At 37.0% G+C, this 16989-nt stretch overlaps 1 protein-coding gene across 1 annotated transcript in view; it reads left to right on the top strand.

Annotated features, from left to right (window-relative positions):
• Positions 1 to 16989, top strand: part of MYO16 (myosin XVI) — a gene marked incomplete at both ends in the record, with an annotated part of 300019 nt that overhangs the window by 179653 nt on the left and 103377 nt on the right. The window contains 1 exon segment of the mRNA XM_084276764.1: positions 8035 to 8107. Coding sequence (XP_084132890.1) covers positions 8035 to 8107 — 73 coding nt within the window.

The following is a 16989-nucleotide window of genomic DNA, read 5'->3' as shown; positions in this document are numbered from 1 at the left end:
ATGTGAAGGTCTAATTTCTAGGTATCATAAGATCTTCAAACAATGCATGTCAAAGCTGTTTGAATAGTTTTTACCTTATATTCTCCTCTTAGTGAAATCATATGTGCCTAAGATGACTTCTACTTTGTAGAAATACTTCTCAGGGAAACTCTTTCTAATGGTGTGGTAACTTGTGGACTGTGTGATGATGTAAGTCCTGCCTAAAATAGAACAGCTGTTTGGTAGTGTCAGGAATGAGGAATTTACAATAGTTTTGTACTATAACTTTGCTTGGAAAAGGGGACCTCTTCATTTAGGCTGGACCTCTTCATTTAGGCTGGCTAAAGGAAGCTAACCAGCTCAGGATATATTGGCAGTGCTGAAAAGATGTATTAAGTTTTCACAGGCCAAATTCAGCCTCAGGTCCCTTTCCAAACTTGAAGCTAAATGGCTTATCTTCAGTGAAAATTAAGTTGACCATCCTTCATAGATATTGAAACCTCTCCTGAGTTAGCCAGTTTAAGAGCATGAATCTGTGACTTGTGATTCAGTTTTACTTGTATACATCTAAGCAATTCTATGAACTAGTAGCATTTTACTTCCAGTTTTGTGCAGTTTAATAAAAAACTGCTTAAAGATCCACCAAAGAAATGTACTAATGTGGCTAAATAAGGCTGATATATTTCAGGTCACACTTCATTCCCTGGTCAGAAAGTTGCACTGTTGCTACTTACCAGATGGGATGAAACCTTCATCAGAAATTTGAAATAAGACTTCTAACTCAGTTCCCTTGTTTTGTTGTGAGGTAGCTTAACTGTACTTCCACCCTCCTTCAGTGAGAATTTATGAAGCAATAAAATTAGATTTATTGGCTTAGTAAGTCTAAGAGAAACATTTGATCTTGGCATTTTTGAGGAAACCAGTTACCTGGGTTTAACTTTTATGGTGAAGCTACTTGATTTTGGTCATTAATATTGATTTATATTCACCATGAAATAGCTTGTGGCTGGTTTGAGGCAAAGTAAAAGTGATGATTGCCATTAGATCTAAGGGAAGGGGAGACAATTCTAGACATATTAAGTACAGAGGATAAAAGTGTTGCCAGAATCCAGCAAATTCATTACTTTATAATACTATCCAATAAATACAAAGCAAGAGTTTTAATGACAGTGTTAAGCGAGATAATAAGCTTCAGAAATGTTTTTCTCGTCCATAAAAAGTTACTTATGGTTTTGTCTCTTTAGAACTAAATTATGACCATGGATGCTAGTTTGGACTGGTTGCGAGGTACCTTTGAGGTTTATTACTTTATTCATTTTGATATTGTTTCAAAGAAATTCACTGGGGAGAAACTGTTTTTCGGTAATTGGTCTCTAGAATGGGATTAGAGGAAAGCTATTAAAATTTCTCACAGGTGTTCATAATTATTTTTAAAAAATAAATTAACATTTATATTCATTCATTAATATAATGCTTTCCTATTTTATGGATTTTATTATTGTAAAAATTGTCTGGGTTGGCTTTTTCCCAAGACTCTTCACTCTTCAAAGTTTACTACTGTTTTACTTCCATTGAAATCAGCATTCTGGTTTGCAGTTTTGCAGATAAGAGACATGCTTGCCTAAATGTGGCATTTCAAGGTACTTGATTGCACATTGGCAAAGTTGAATCTAGTGATCCCAATGTTAGTAATGAAATGTCTCAGATGATATTTGAAGAACTCCTGACTCATTCTAAAACAGGACTTTGTGTTGATGGGGGATGTAAGAGCGTCTGAACTCTTGTGAAACATTGGATGTCTTTTCTGATGAAAAACAAACTAATTAGGGATATATGCTTGAGAAAATCTTGATACTGTCTTCCCTGCCTGATAGTAAGCAGAAAGCATAATGTTTTATTAGCTAGTTAGCAAAGAGTTTCTCTTTCATGTGGCCTGAAGATGGGGCTAATGCCAATATGTCTGCTGTATTACAGACAAGCAGAGAAAGCTAGTATTCAGTTATAAGCTCTGCCTGTATCACCAGGTCAGCCATGGGAGATTCCTGTGTCAAATAGAGCATGTAGACTATTAATAAATAGCAATTTTCTGAAAGCCTGTGTATTCTGGCTGTGTAATCTTATTCCCAGTGAAATACAAATATTTCCCAAGATTAGCAGTGGCAACACTTATTTGGGCAAAAGATAGATCTCAGGAGTTTCTGAGATCTTTTTAAGATGTAATATCTGATTTATAGGATGGGATATTCTGAAATAGAAATCTCCCCATCTTAAAGAAAAAAAAAATCTATTACTGAACTCAGTAGAAGGGTGATGAGAATGCAGGAAGGACAGAAAGAGAGTTTCTGTTCAGAATATGAACCCACAGTATAATGAGAATTGTCCTTACATGTGGAGGTACAGAAATCTTTAAAACAGACAAAGAATACAAAGCTTCTGATGAAATATGGTGCATAATATCATATTCTGAAATCTGCTTCAGTCTGGATCAGTTCCAGTGTTTCATTGAACACAACAACACCTTATTGTAAAGCATATGACAAATTCTGTTTTAAAGAACTGGGGAACAGTATGTGGTACTGATGAGAGGACTATAGATTCTTGAGTCAATTAGCAAAAATATTTCTCCCTTTCTGCCGTGCCTGTCAAGTCACTCAAAGAAATGTTTGTCAGATATGGAGATAGTGTGTCTTTCTGCTGTGTCCAACCACTGTCTCTGGGCAAAGTAACATTAAAAGAAAAAATACAATTGTTGAGCACGATGACTGAGAGATATAGCAATGACACCAAGTCTCAGCAATATACTCAGAATCTTAACAAATCTCCGGAAAATGTCTCTCAAAAGTCTCAAGAACTAGTTTGCTTTAGTAATTGTTTGAGATGAAGAACATAACCATCTGGGAGTGTTCAGCCTGTTTCCTTCAAGAACCATATTTATGACAAAAGGTGTAATCTGTCCCTCTGGGAGAACTGAGTCTTATGAAGGATTCTGAGGGTCCTCATTTGAAGGCTAGTTTATATACTTCATCTAATCCTAGAAATATTTCCTCATTAATCAGTACAATTTCTAGTTTATCCAGATCAGACATAAGCCTACTGGCTTCCTTCCTGGTTACTGACAGAAGTTGGATGCAGGAAGAGCAAGAAACGTTATATCTGAGGCAGATGAAAAGGCATGTTACATCATCCTACCTTGACAGATTCACCTCACTACTTTACGTGGGCAGATTACAAAAAATGACAATGGGAGAGAACCCTATGGATTTCAGAGCTGAAAACCATCTGTGTTGAAAAAAAACCAGTCATCAAGTAACATCCTGTAAGTTTGTCTGAAACATTGGGTCAGAAGTACTGTAAAGGGAATTCTGTTCACCTTACCTGGAATGGCAAATGGGTCAAGAGCATCTCTTGATGAATGGCAAGATGTCTGCCAAGAAAGTAGATCATCAGACAGGATGTCTGGTATATGTGTATTGTTTTCAGGAGTTGCCAAGAATTTGTATGTAGTTTCTTGGTAATGTAAAAAATCAAAAGGACATCTTTACAGAGATGTCACTCTGAGGAAAAAAGTCAAAACTGAAGACATCGGAAAATATCAGTCAAAATTCTGTTTTGTAAATCACAAAAATCAAATGAATAAATGGTTAACATCCATGCTTGCTTTCAACTCTTCAGAGCTATGTAGTGGTCTAAGATATAATTATTATTTTTTAAATATCAGTAGTTGCTGGTTTTCTAATTTCTATACTAGGAAATACTGTCAATCTTGAAATCAAAGTCTCAGCCCTAACTAAAACTATAGCTGTTTTAGTTGTACATAGTAAATATTAAATATCTGAAACATAATGAGAAAAAGTACCAGTGATGTTTAGCAACCATAAAAGAATAAAGTAAAATAAGGGGATTTTTCAGAAGAAAAATTGCTCTTTTCTAATATTTGTTCTTTTAGGCACTGGTGACATGCCCTTTCATTTGTAAACATGGGATCATTCATGCTTTATTTTGCCTTGGGAGTCTCTGCTATGATTAATTTAAGGAAAGTAATTTTGGTGGAATTAATATGATTGACAGCTAGCCAAGAAAAACATATATGGACCCTCCCTCTGAGAAGAAAAGTGGCATAAAACAGAGGAAGGCAAGGAGAAAGAAAAAAACAAAGCAAAGTCATTTATAGCCACATATAAAATAACGCTTTTAATTTTGATGTTCTGCTGTCTGTTGCTATTTAATTTTCTAAGTCTGGGCAATAATTTAATACAGAAAATTACTATCACAGTTGGTGAGATTTTGCAAATAAATGCCACAATCTAGTAATAAAATGTCACTGTTGTAGAGGATACAGAGCCTTGTTCTGTTACACTTGCCCTGCAGGCAAGATATTAATTATGTAAAACCTCCAGCTCGCTTCATGTCGTGTCTGCATCTTCTAATAACACAAGGCCAAGATTATCAGGTGGAGTTCATGAAAAAGACAGAAACGGGATGGCATGTTTTCCTGTCAACAAATACATTTCTAACAAAGATGTTTCTCGGAAATATCAAAGTTTTGATTATAGAATCATAGAATCATTTAGGTTGGAAAAGACCCTTAAAATCATAAATTCTAACCATTAGCCTAACACTGACAAGTCTACCATTAAACCATGTCTGTAAGCACTACATCTACTCTTCTTTTAAATACCTCCAGGGATGGTATTTATACTTCCCTCGGCAGCCTGTTCCAATGATTGACAGCCCTTTTGGTGAAGAAATTCTTTCTAATGTCCAATCTAAATGTCCCATGGTACAATTTCAGTCCTCTTGTCCTATTGCTTGTAACTTGGGAGAGGAGACCAACACTCACCTTATCAGAACCACCTTTCATTTAGTTATAGAGGCTGATAAGGTCTCTCCTCAACATCCTTTTCTCCAGACAATCCCCATTCTTTCAGCTGCTTCTCGTAAGATTTGTGCTCTAGACCCTTCACTAGTTTTGTTGCCCTTTGGACATGCTCCAGTACCTCAGTGTCTTTCTTGTAACAAGGGGCCCAAAACCGGACACAGCACTCAAGGTGCAGCCTCACCAGTGCCAAGTAGAGGGGGACCATCACTTCCCTGGTCCTGCTGGCCACACTATTCCTGATACCAGCTAGGCCAGTTGATCACCTGGGCACGCTTTTGGCTTGTATTCAGGTGATATTAAGATATTAAACAGAACTGACCTCAGTAGTGACCCCTAAGGAACACCACCAACTGGATGTGATTTTATTCCTCACAACTCTTTGGATGCAGACACTCAGACAGATTTTTACCCAGCAAAGCATACACCCATCCAAACCATGAGCAGCCAGCTTCTCCAGGAGAACGCTCTGGGAAGCTGTGTCAAAGGCTTTACTAAAGGCCAGGCAGACAACATCAACAGCCTTTGCCTCATCCAATAAGTGGATCACCTTGTCATGGAAGGAGATCAAGTTAGTCAAGCAGGACCTGCTTTTCATGAACCCCTGCTGACTGGTCCTTATCACCTTGTTTTCTTGTACTTGTCATGTGTTGACACTCAAGATGATCTGCTCTATAACCTTCCTTGTCACCAAGGTCAGACTGACAGGCCTGACATTCCCAAGATCTCCTTCTGGACCTTCTTGTAGATGGCTGACACACTGGCTAACCTCCAGTCAACTGGGCCCTCGCCGGTACTCAGGACTGCTGATAAATGAGGGAATGTTATTTGAGGTCAGCTAACACACTGTCTGCTAAGGCTTTTACCTGGAGTTTTAGAAACTAGGGACCATTTCCTGTTTTGCCTAATTTATAATAATTAAATAAGTCACTTTAGGTCTTTTCTTTATGCAAATATTTATATGTTCCTTAAGAAAAAATAGGAGACACTAATTTGACAAAATAACAGTCACAGCACTTAATTGGGATGTAAGTAATCCAGCCTCAAATCTATTCATTGAATAGGATAAGGGGTAAGCTCTGCCACCCTTGTTAAGTAGCTATTAATAATTGTGAAATATAATGCAGTTTTTCAGCTGTTGCACAACATTAAGCAGCAGCTCAAGTTTTGCCTCCCTATAAGGAAGACTACAGATAAATGACAAAATAATTAAATAAGAAGGAAAACTTAGTAACTATTCTGAAATTCCTAACTACTTTTTTTTTTTTTTACAAAATGTACTTGGATAACACTATCATTCTGGTGTTCAGTATTAGTTGCTGTTTTCAAAATGTCTAATTCTTTATAGAAATGGACTGGTTTTGTTGAAAGCACATTGTGACAAACCATGCATGGCCATTGCTAATCAGGAAGTCCTGAGAATGATTCTTACTTTTTAAAACACAATTTGAATTTCACTCATTGTAGAGATGGGGGTGGTGATATATCTTTATGCTTCGTCTTGTAGAAATTCCCTTGGAGGCTAATTGACCTCATGATAACCTCTCCTGCCCAACAAAGTCATTCTAGGCTAGATTTATTATGCATCTCTTTATGTATGACATTTATGTACATAGCCAGTCTTGTGACGATCGGTAGTGCGTTGAAGTAGTATGCCTTAAAAACGAAGACAAACTTCTTGGGTAAAATTTCTGAAGAAGGCTCTGCTTGTCCCTGAGGATTAATTTTCCTAGCTTGTTTAGTAGTATTCATTTTTTAAAATGATTTTACTTTTTTGGTTTGTTACATGGGAATTTATTTTCTGGGCTGGGTCATCACCTTATTAAATGGTACTGTTTACAATGGCTGTAATAGAACTATACTATGCTACTCAAAAAGTGGATTGCCTTTTTCTCCTGTATGTCTGTATCCTGATATGTACATATAGACATATAGGAAATATGAAACATGAAGGAAAAATTAGAAGGAAAAAGTAATATTTCAGAAACAGCAGGCTGCCATATTATTTGCATATATATGCATTTGTATACATATAGCCCTGTACGTGTACAAATTATGTTGCCAAAAAGAAAGGAAAACTCATCTGCTTTAGACAGTGTCCATCATCTTTCTTGGGAAACTCAGTGGTTTCTCATTTGCTGATTTTTCTGTTCCAGAGAGCCACTGGCTATAGTGCAAAGTCTTTCATCCTGCTGACAGATTATTTCACTCTGGAGAAAGTCCCACTGCATTCATGTTAAGCAAACTGCAACAATTTTTTTACTGTAACCCTCTTTTTATGTTCTCTGTCTAATAATACAGTGAAGAAAATAAAGAAAAAGCCCAGTCTCAGTGAGCCCAGTCTTTTCATTTAGGGTTCTCAAATCCTTCCAAAATATCCACAGGATATTCCAAAACATTAATTTTGAACCTTATAGTGAACTTACTTTTCTCTCCAGATCAGGTTTACAATGACTTAGTCCCAAGTAAGTACACTATAATAACACCTCTGTCCCTTTCCCATTTGTCCTGTCCAAACCCTAAGTGACTGCAATGACTCCCTGAATGGAAGCAGTGACACATGACAAATTCAATGCACTGCCAACAAGTATTCTTTTATATATACAGGGAAGAAACATCTGTCTTCTTCATGCCCAAATCCTGACTGTTCTTTCCCCTGAGAGATGTAACCTTTCGTGCAGCCTGAGCTCTCAGCCTCTACTTGATGCTCACACCGAGAGGACTTTGGCTTTCAAGGTTTCGCTTGAAATGGATTTACTAGGAGCAGTTCTGGCTGTCAAAGAAATAGAAACTGGAAGGCATAAATGAGTACAACCAAGCAATTTAGAAACCTCCCTTAAATGGCTATCCCTCATCTGAGCTCATAGATATCTATACCTTTCGAAACTGGATTTTAAAAAAGCTAAGATTTTTTTTTCCTTCTCTTACAAGTTTAGTTTTTAAAGTGGATGCTAAAACAATCTTGACCCCTGATTTTTTTATTTATATTGGAAATAATAGGTCAGTGCTGGGTAGACTTTTTATTCGCTTTTATACATGGTCTGCTTGTGTATACTTTATATTGTGGTTTTGAAATACAGCCTACTTTTATCCTAGAGCAGAAATACTTCTGTCAGAAACAACAGAGAGATTATTCACTTGCTTGAATTCTTACTATCTCTAATTTCTTCTTCCCCCAGTGACCAGGTGTTTGAAATTGGTGTACTGGATATTTTTGGATTTGAAGAATTTCAAAAGAATACTTTTGAACAGGTAAGTGACTATGTTTTCCTGAATACACTACTACTGAAAACCTCAGTTCTTCCATTAAGATTCTGAGTGTTAGCCAAAACAAGTAGTTTGATCAGAATATAAACATACATGGAGGCAAAAATTTGCTCTTAAAATATTTTTTCCTCATTCTGCTTCTGTGTGTGAATTAAAACATGGGTTTTTACAGTTATTCATCATTTTAAAAGCGTCCAGTAAACATCTACCATAATGATTAGGGAGAGAGGTAGTATCAGCACTGAAAGGCCATCTGAGGAAAATATTTAGTGTTGTCTGTTTTCTGCTTGTGGAAGTGATACTTTAGCTATTAGTGAGTATAAGGACAATACACTGGATTGGAAGAAAGATCAAAAGGTCTTCAGATGACTTAGAGAACAAACAGAATGCAAAAGCTGCATTGAATAGAATGAAAAAGTGTCATTACTGGCAGATTCACCTCAGTGTGACTTTACAACATGTGAATTTTTAAAAAATTGAATTACATCCATGGAAAAGAAATTAAACTTTAGCTCACTGAATGCTTAAAAATCCATTTAAATATCAAACATTTTTTAAAAATTATGTAACTGTTTGCCTACCTCCAACATTAGTCTCTGAACACCAAAGCTCTTGTGAATTACATATTTCAGAAAGCATTAGCAACTCTACATAACACACTGAAAGAGATGCATAAGTTTTTGTTCAGTTGTTCATTCATTCTATAATTCAGCAGAAGAAAATCAAAGCATAGAATAGGAAATCAAAGCATAGAAAAGAATAGAGATGACATCAGTAACAACAAAGGACCTCTTTTGTTTGAAATCAGTTTGCTCCTTCATCTCAGTCAGTCCATTGTTTTATGGCTTAATTTCCTCTTTTTAGTGAAATAGAAGTCATAGAGCCACAGTAGTTCAGCTTGTGTAGCATGTTTACATCACTACCCAATTTCCAAATGCGTGAAAGTACAAACAGGGTCAACTCACCTCTACCTTCAAAAGACCATGTTAAGGATTCATACTTCAGTTCCCCTCTCACAGAACTCTTTTTGCTGTCACAGTTCCACCTTTCTTGAACATTTGCTGGATTAAGGACAATAGATGTGTGTCCATATTCACAGTCATTATCTCTGAGTGAATGTCTACTTTGGGGCAAAAATATCAAGTGAAGAAAAACAACCAACACATTTATGCAGACTGAATATATGCAGAAGAAATTCCATAAGATCTTCTGATTAATAAAGTGTGCTATCCATTTTACATGTATCTCAAAAGAGAGGTGTCCATCTTGGGGCTTACTGGTTATTTTCCTTTGACTCTGTTCTGCTTAGTTTTTTGTAATGAAAGTTGATTAAATTCTGCAACTGACATCATGAAATACCATGAATTCCAGTTTCTGGGGTAAGTCCTGCTCTGCTTAGTGACTGCAGAGGATGCTTGAAAATATGTGACAAAGAAAAATTAGTATAAAGTAATTTATCTTACGATTTCTGCATAACAAACACAATAATTTCAGTCAACTTTGCATTTTTATTTTATTTTTTTCTAAATAAATATATTTCAAGAAGCACTGACTATTCCTCTGCCTGGACTGAATGCATTTTGTTGAGTAATATTGAGTAACGCTCTTGAGTCATTGCCTTGGAAACTACTGAACTGCATTCCCAAAAATATAGAATAGAGGTGAGGGAATTACAGAGCTCATTTTTCTATGAACTCTGTTATGTGATTAACACATCTGATTCCTGAAGTGATAGGTTGCAGTATCAATGAAGAGAAGCAGTTTGCGTCTCCACATGGCACAATGTAATCGTGCAGACATAACCAAAACAGCCTGGACTCAAAAGCGCAAGCTGTCTAACAGTCTGGCCTAGTCCAGTATTCTGCCTGGGCTTGTTAACCCCGATGATAAGCAGGATTGTTAGCCCAGATAGGGTCCTCATGCAAAACATTGCATCATGTCTGCAAACATGCCTGGTGTCAAGGCCTGTGATTGCAGAACGTTAACAATAAATGTTACAGCCCAACAGAGAACGAGCCATAAAAACTGCTTTTTCATCACGTTTAGATTAACATATTTTAAAATGGGATTGCAAAAGTAATTTGGGGTAAATGAACCTTTTGTTTCAAGTTAGTGTGAGACAAGGTATTCTTTGTGATACCTGTTTGCCTGCTTCCCTGAAAAAGTAAATTGCAACTGTTTTCAAGACTGATTAAAACCTCCTGGATGCCCAAATCCTGGGGACTTTCCAGGCAGCTGCATGAATCTTTCTGGTGCTTAAAATCAGGTCGGTTGATAGACAGTTTAATATCATAATTAAGAGAGCAATATGATACTAAATCCCATGTCAATTTAAGCTCTTCATTTTAATAGACTGTGTTTGAAGATGGGTCAGGAAGAGAGAACTGGATAAACCAGGTAGAATGACTTGTTCACTCCAGTGAGTGTGTTGGAATGACAAGGCATTAAGGGTGTTGAAACGTCAAAGGCAAATGAAGAAATGGTTTAGGAATGATTCCTGAACACTGCATAGGACAATAGATGTCAAAGAGTTAGAAAAGTGCAGTTAATTATGTCTGCATCAAGAATCTGGTAACTTCTGCAGGCAGAATGATGTGACTCACAGCTTGCAGGGAGAAAAGCTTTATAGGTGATTAGAAAGAAGTTAAAACCAGCATTAGCTCTTCAGTTTTCCTTCTACTTGATGAGCATTGATAAGCCTTAATTTTATAGAACAAATGAGTGATGTATCATATATCATATATATAATAGCAGCAATGGGACATGCAATTCTAAAATAACAGGAAATAAGTGTATGAGATAAGTGTTAGCGAGTAGGGTTGTGATTTTTGTTATGGAATGTAAAAGCTGAAAGACAGGGGACAGCATTTTTAGAAGCTACAGTCTGAGGGAGTCATTGCTCAATAAAGACTGAAAGCTTCTGAATTACCAGGACTCAGTGAGTTACCGCTCATCAGCTGACTACAGTACACTTTTAGCTCACCCCAATTACAATTTACAATCACTTCCTAGCAGTGATCATTAGCTTGGGAACAGCATTTTCCTAGAGCAGCTGCATACCTGCTGTGCCAGAACAGCTTTGTACACAGCCACAATGGCACACGGTCAGAAGTGAGCACAGATTTGTCTGTCTTATTCTGTACACAAATGGCCTTCATTTTGTGATCATTTCAGGAAATATGAGCACTCTCCCAAAAATAGCAGTGACAGTTTTCAATGCTAGTTTCCAATGTTTTCTTAGGTTTTCTTGTTTGAGAAGGGTTATAAATGTTTGCAGTTTAATCTGCACTCCTTTAAAATTAGAAAATATCTGCTTCTCTTCCAGTGGTTTAAAACTAGATTAGATCTTATTCATGGTTCCTTCATGGCATAGTTCCAAATAATGCAGTCAAGAAATGCTGCTGTCTTCCTTATACCTTTATGCTAGTATAGTCTTTGACCACAAAAGCGTGAGACACAAACAGAAAGAACTCATGGCCAATGAACATTAATGAGCTATAAGCAGGAGGGAAGGTTGATAAAGTTGCCTGTACCACTTTCCCCTAATTGTTCCTTGCGGCAGAACCACCAGACTTCAAAATAGCAAGAGTAGATTTCTCCAGTGTGGGGTCCCACCCATGGGAGACAGTCCTCCACAAAATGCCTCCACCGTGAGTCCTTTCCCACAGGGCTTCAGCTCTTCACCAGCTGCCCCAGCATGGGTCACTGCTGTGGAGTTCAGTCACAGAATCACAGAATGTCTCTCAGTCTCTCAGGCCCAGACTGCTCCAGCCTGGTCCTCCACAAGCCTCCCCCCACAGCAAACCTGCTCTGGAGCAGATCTCTTTCTCTCGCTCATCTCTGTGTCTCTGTCTCTCCATGGGCTGCAAGTGCTGGCAGGGACTTGCTCCAACATGTGTCACAGCATCTTGTGTATGTCTCCACCTGCTCCATTGTGGGGCCTCTCCAAGGGCTGCAGTTGGGGTCTTGTCCTTTTCCATGGGCTGTGGGGGGACACCCACCTCACCATGGGTTTCTCCACAGGCTGCAGGGGCATGTTTCTCTCTGGCACCTGGGGCGCCTCCTCCCCACCCTTCCCTGGCCTTGGTGCCTGCATGGTTTCTTACATCTACTTGCATTTTTTTTTCTCCTAAATGTGATTCCCAGAGGCACTGTGACCGTCACTGATGGGCTCGGCCTTGGTCAACAAAGACTCAAGCCTTGAGCCAGCTGGTGTTTACTCTTTCAGACCTGCAGAGAGCTTCTGTCTGCTTCTTGCAGAAGCCATCCCTACAGCCCTCCTCCTCCACTAGAACCCAGCCACACAAAACCACAGCAATCATAAAGAGCAACCATGGAGTTCAATAACATGGACTCTAGTAGTTTTTTCTCTCTGGTGTCTAATTCAAGTGGTACACTGAATAAAATAGTTAGCTCTTCCTAAATAATGTATTTAGATCTTGTATGGACTCTGTAGACCTATTAAGTTTCAGAAGAAAGTATGTGTATATATGTATATATATACACATATATCTTTTGATAGGAAATATAAGTGCTTTATCTGAATTAGGACTGCAGGTCACTGGAACAGTCAAGTATCTCTTGATTCCTGCTTGACTCTATACCCACTGAAGTATGTGCACATTCTCTGTGTGATGCAGCAGAGCGCTGGGAGAGGCATGGCTCCCATGGCGGCTCCCGTGGCGGCTCCTGTGGCAGCTGTGTGTCTCTTGCTATAGGAGCCAGCTGGCTCGACAGCACAGAGCATTGGCTGCCCTGCTCAGGACATCACTTCAGAGTCACTACAGTGAAGCAGAAGAGCTTGTAGAACCCATCTGTGCTCACCAGAATTTTTTACCTGTGTTTATTATTTAGGTGTTTTAGGTTTTAACTTTACAGAATGTTATTTCTCTAGTCAACGCTGCTGAGTCTTCATTTAATTTTGTCATGTGACCTTTCCTAGCCATAACAGATTATTTTTTATTGAATTGCATTGCTTCAGCTATTAGACCATGTCTAGCTGTCCAAATGTTCATGTTGCCTATTTTGTACATGAATGAATTTGGATAGACACTTTATGACCAAAAATAAAATCACTTCTCTAAAACTGTGATTCCCAGATTGATTCAGTTTATGATTGATTGGTGAAATGCTGTACAAGGACATTTATTAACTGATATCTTACTTTTCCACAGCAGCACCCTTTTTAATCCTACAGTACTTAGGGCAATATGAGCAGAGAAAAAATAATTTGGAAGTATTTCAGTATCTTATTTCCAAATTCTTTCAAGGAAAGACTGTTGTTACCATGTTTATCTGCTTGCTCATTCAACACTTTTATATGTACAAAATCAGGTGGGAGAACTATTCCACTTTGCATAGAAATTTTATCCCTTTTCGAGGGGCTGTTCAGATGCTCCTTTGCAGAAGGTTTTTCAGGCAACAGCTACCCACATTAAAATTGCAATCTAGCACTCGGTTCTGTTTTACTTTATTTGAGAAACAAAGATAAGCTAATGGCAGCCCCAGAGATGGCATGAATTTCCAGTGAAATAAAGTTCTATAAAGGATGAATAAAGTTCTATAAAAGATAAATAGCATCTTTATTAGATCTTTTACCCCCTAAAAAGGAAAGGAAGAAACATAATGGGTTCTGATTTTGTTACACTTTCATTAAATATATTCTGACTGGTACTTCACATAAAAAAAAAAAGGATGTAGTAATGTTGAGTAGCAGATACAAGAGGGAACAGTGGTCAGGATACTTCTGAAAAGTAAGTGATTATCAACCTCAGGTATAAAAATATTTTCTGAGTCCAGCTTCAGTAAATAGATTATGATTCTGCCTTCCACTGTCTGGGAATTACATTTTTGAGAAATGCTAGAGCATATCCTTGCAAATTAAACTTGGCATTGTAGCTTCATCATCTTGGCCCATAGCACACAGCTTGATAGATGTGTTGATATGACAGCTGTAAGCTTTACTCCATGCTCTGAATAAGCATCCCTTGAGAGAGCTAATCCTTCTCCATGACCAAAGGATGTAAATGAGCTTTCCAAAGGGTGTTTACATCCATCTTTCCCTCAATGATTGACAAACACCAAGTTTTCTTTTCACAATTTCCCTTTTTTGGGGGGTATGCCTATTCGAATAGTTATTTATATAAAGTGAAGAGCAGGAAAACTTCATTAGTCATAAGTGCCTTTCTGTCTTCAGAGTACAAATTTGAATTTGGAGTATACATGATAATACTATCTGCTCAAATGTAGTGAAAGAAGAGACATCAAGCTAATGCTGTCTAATGTGATAAATACTGCTTTTACCAAATGCCACTACGTTATTTTACAAATTCTACAATTTGGATGATACTCCAAATTATTTGTTTAAATACCTGAACAAGAACGAGGTTGGTGGTTTTTATTTTTTCTTTTAATAATATTCTAGATGTACTTCTTAAAGAAAACTTAGAGAAGTAGATGGTATATTTATTTTCACTGAGATGTAATAGTGAGTTAGGATTAGAAAGGAGGATCTTTCACAGAAGGGACATACAATGGAGCCAATAAGAGGCTTATAAAGAACATTTTAACAATGTTTAATGACAGATAGTTCGTAGGTAATGTTGAGTATTGTTGCAAGGTAAAGCAAATGCACAGTGCTTAAAGGTATTCCCACAACATTTGTTTTAGGTAAAACTTTCACTGTGTTTTCTTTTGTTACTACTGTATTTCCATCTAATTTTCATGGGTGCAATTAAATAGCATGCTTAAAAAACATAGTATTTTGAACTTCTCATATCTTTGGACAGAAAAGATATGTCATTGTTTTACATAAGGCTTCATATGATGGAGAAAAATAAATGGGGTTAGCAAAGCTAGTTTAGTTGATTTTTGTCCAATATCCACATTTCGGCTGTTTTAATTATTATGTCAACCTATGTCAAGGTTTTTAATTTGAAACATTCATTTTATTACCTTTTCCCAGCAGGTTGTATAAAACATTGAAATGGAGACAGATACGATCAGGATGTCTTTTCAGGAGTCCCTGGCTGGTCTCCTGGTCTTCATTCTGCAGAGCTGTTGCTCACAAGCATTGCTAGAGAGAGCAACTTAGGAGCAGCCTGCAGTTTGGATAAGCGCTTGAGCTTGCTTTCTCATCTGGTTGGCAGAACCAAACTGTTATTATGGCAAGTCTGCCAGTCTGAATGATAATATTATATTACTAAAAAGCATACCAATGTATGCCATAATTCACTGACCAGTAGACTTTATGAATGTGGTTTTTTCTTTGCCAGCCCAGTATGTTATGTGTGAGTATTTTAATCAAACACTGTGCCTTTACTTTTGGCTATTTATCAAATCTTTTAAAGATATGACTAAGAGTCTTTCCTTTCGGCTTGAATTGGGTGGTTTAGTAATTTTGCTGCACAGTCAGGTCCTCAATTACATTTATTGCTTTTATATTTTAAGGGATTGGCACATGATAAAAAGTAATATTGAGATTATAGTGAATTTGTTAACTTTTCTTATCGTAAAATGTACCTGTGTAAAGTTAAACGATACAGTTCTCTACATAAATCAGTTGCAAGTAAAGATACACACAGTATGCATCATTTTAAGGCTTTACATATCCTGTGAAGTATAAGCTTCTAATGTAATTTCTGCCTTCTAGAATAATGCCATGAAGCTTCTAAAAAGATTTTGTAATTAGAATCAGAATTTGAATAGTGATCACTAAAGCATATTTTGCCTGCCACGAAGTTTAAAAAATTGCTTTTCCCATAAAATGAGTAGGTAGTGTAAGTCAATTGTATACTTTTGTTGTTAATAAAATGAGCTAACAATCTGAATCTTTAGAAATCCCAGTTTTTAAAAAATAGTGGTTTTATTTAAGGCTGCCTTTTGTCTACACTATCATGCATTTGTAAAGACAGTTAATAACAGATGTTTGGTTATAAAATGGGGTTTTGTTTTATTCTTACTGTTACACTAGACTATTCTATTGTATAGAAAGTGCAAGTTGACTATATTAGCATGAGGTGTTAATGGAAAATTCAGGCAACTGCTACGTATTACTTGGAGTTTTTTCCTTCATCTGGATGCTAAACCATGTAGTTTTAGGATTGATATAAATATTTCATGTTTTTTAATATGACCTGCTTGTAGAATTGCTTTTACATACTTTTTTCATGGAAGATCCAGGTTATGGCCAAAACAAATATGTGGCTAGTTTAGCCTGAAAAGTGACTGCATGCAAGCATTCTTTGCATCATTCCTCAGAGAGGGTTCTTCCACCCTTTAATTCATTAGTGATAGTATAGGATTAGAGGAGATTTTCGATTTTTCCACTAAAATTTCCACTTTAATATAAATAAAAAACAGTGAAAACCTTTATTCCACAAAGTTATTAAATATTTACTTTTTTTGCAGATTGTGAGCTTTGAATAAAATATGAAAAGTCCCAAAATTGGCTGATCCAACTCCCACCTGTTTTTAATTGAAAATCAGATTCCTTTTAAACTATTTTGCAAAAGTGGCACTATACCTCTTACAGGGTAATCAAAGAAAATATTTGAGAGGCATTTATATTATTTATGTCTCCAAACTTTGAACTTTGCTACTGAAGACTGTTTTCTTGCCAACCTTCCCTTAGAATACCAATAAAGTGAAGCGAAGCATCTAGTAAAATGTCCCTAGGTGTTTTATAACATATATTTGGGCAAAACGCTGTGAGTTCTTCAGAGACTGCTTTAGACTTCAGTGATGTTATATGTGGATGCAGAGTCTGAATGTCTTTGTTAATGTTGAACTAACTACAGAGTCGGTATCCTAACCAAATATGTAATTATTTTTTTAAAAAGCTCTTTGCATATGTATAGTCTTCCTGA

Source organism: Gallinula chloropus (assembly GCF_964237585.1).
Source record: "Gallinula chloropus genome assembly, chromosome: 1".
NCBI classification, from domain to species: Eukaryota; Metazoa; Chordata; class Aves; order Gruiformes; family Rallidae; genus Gallinula; species Gallinula chloropus.
This window is presented reverse-complemented; position numbering and strand designations above follow the sequence as displayed.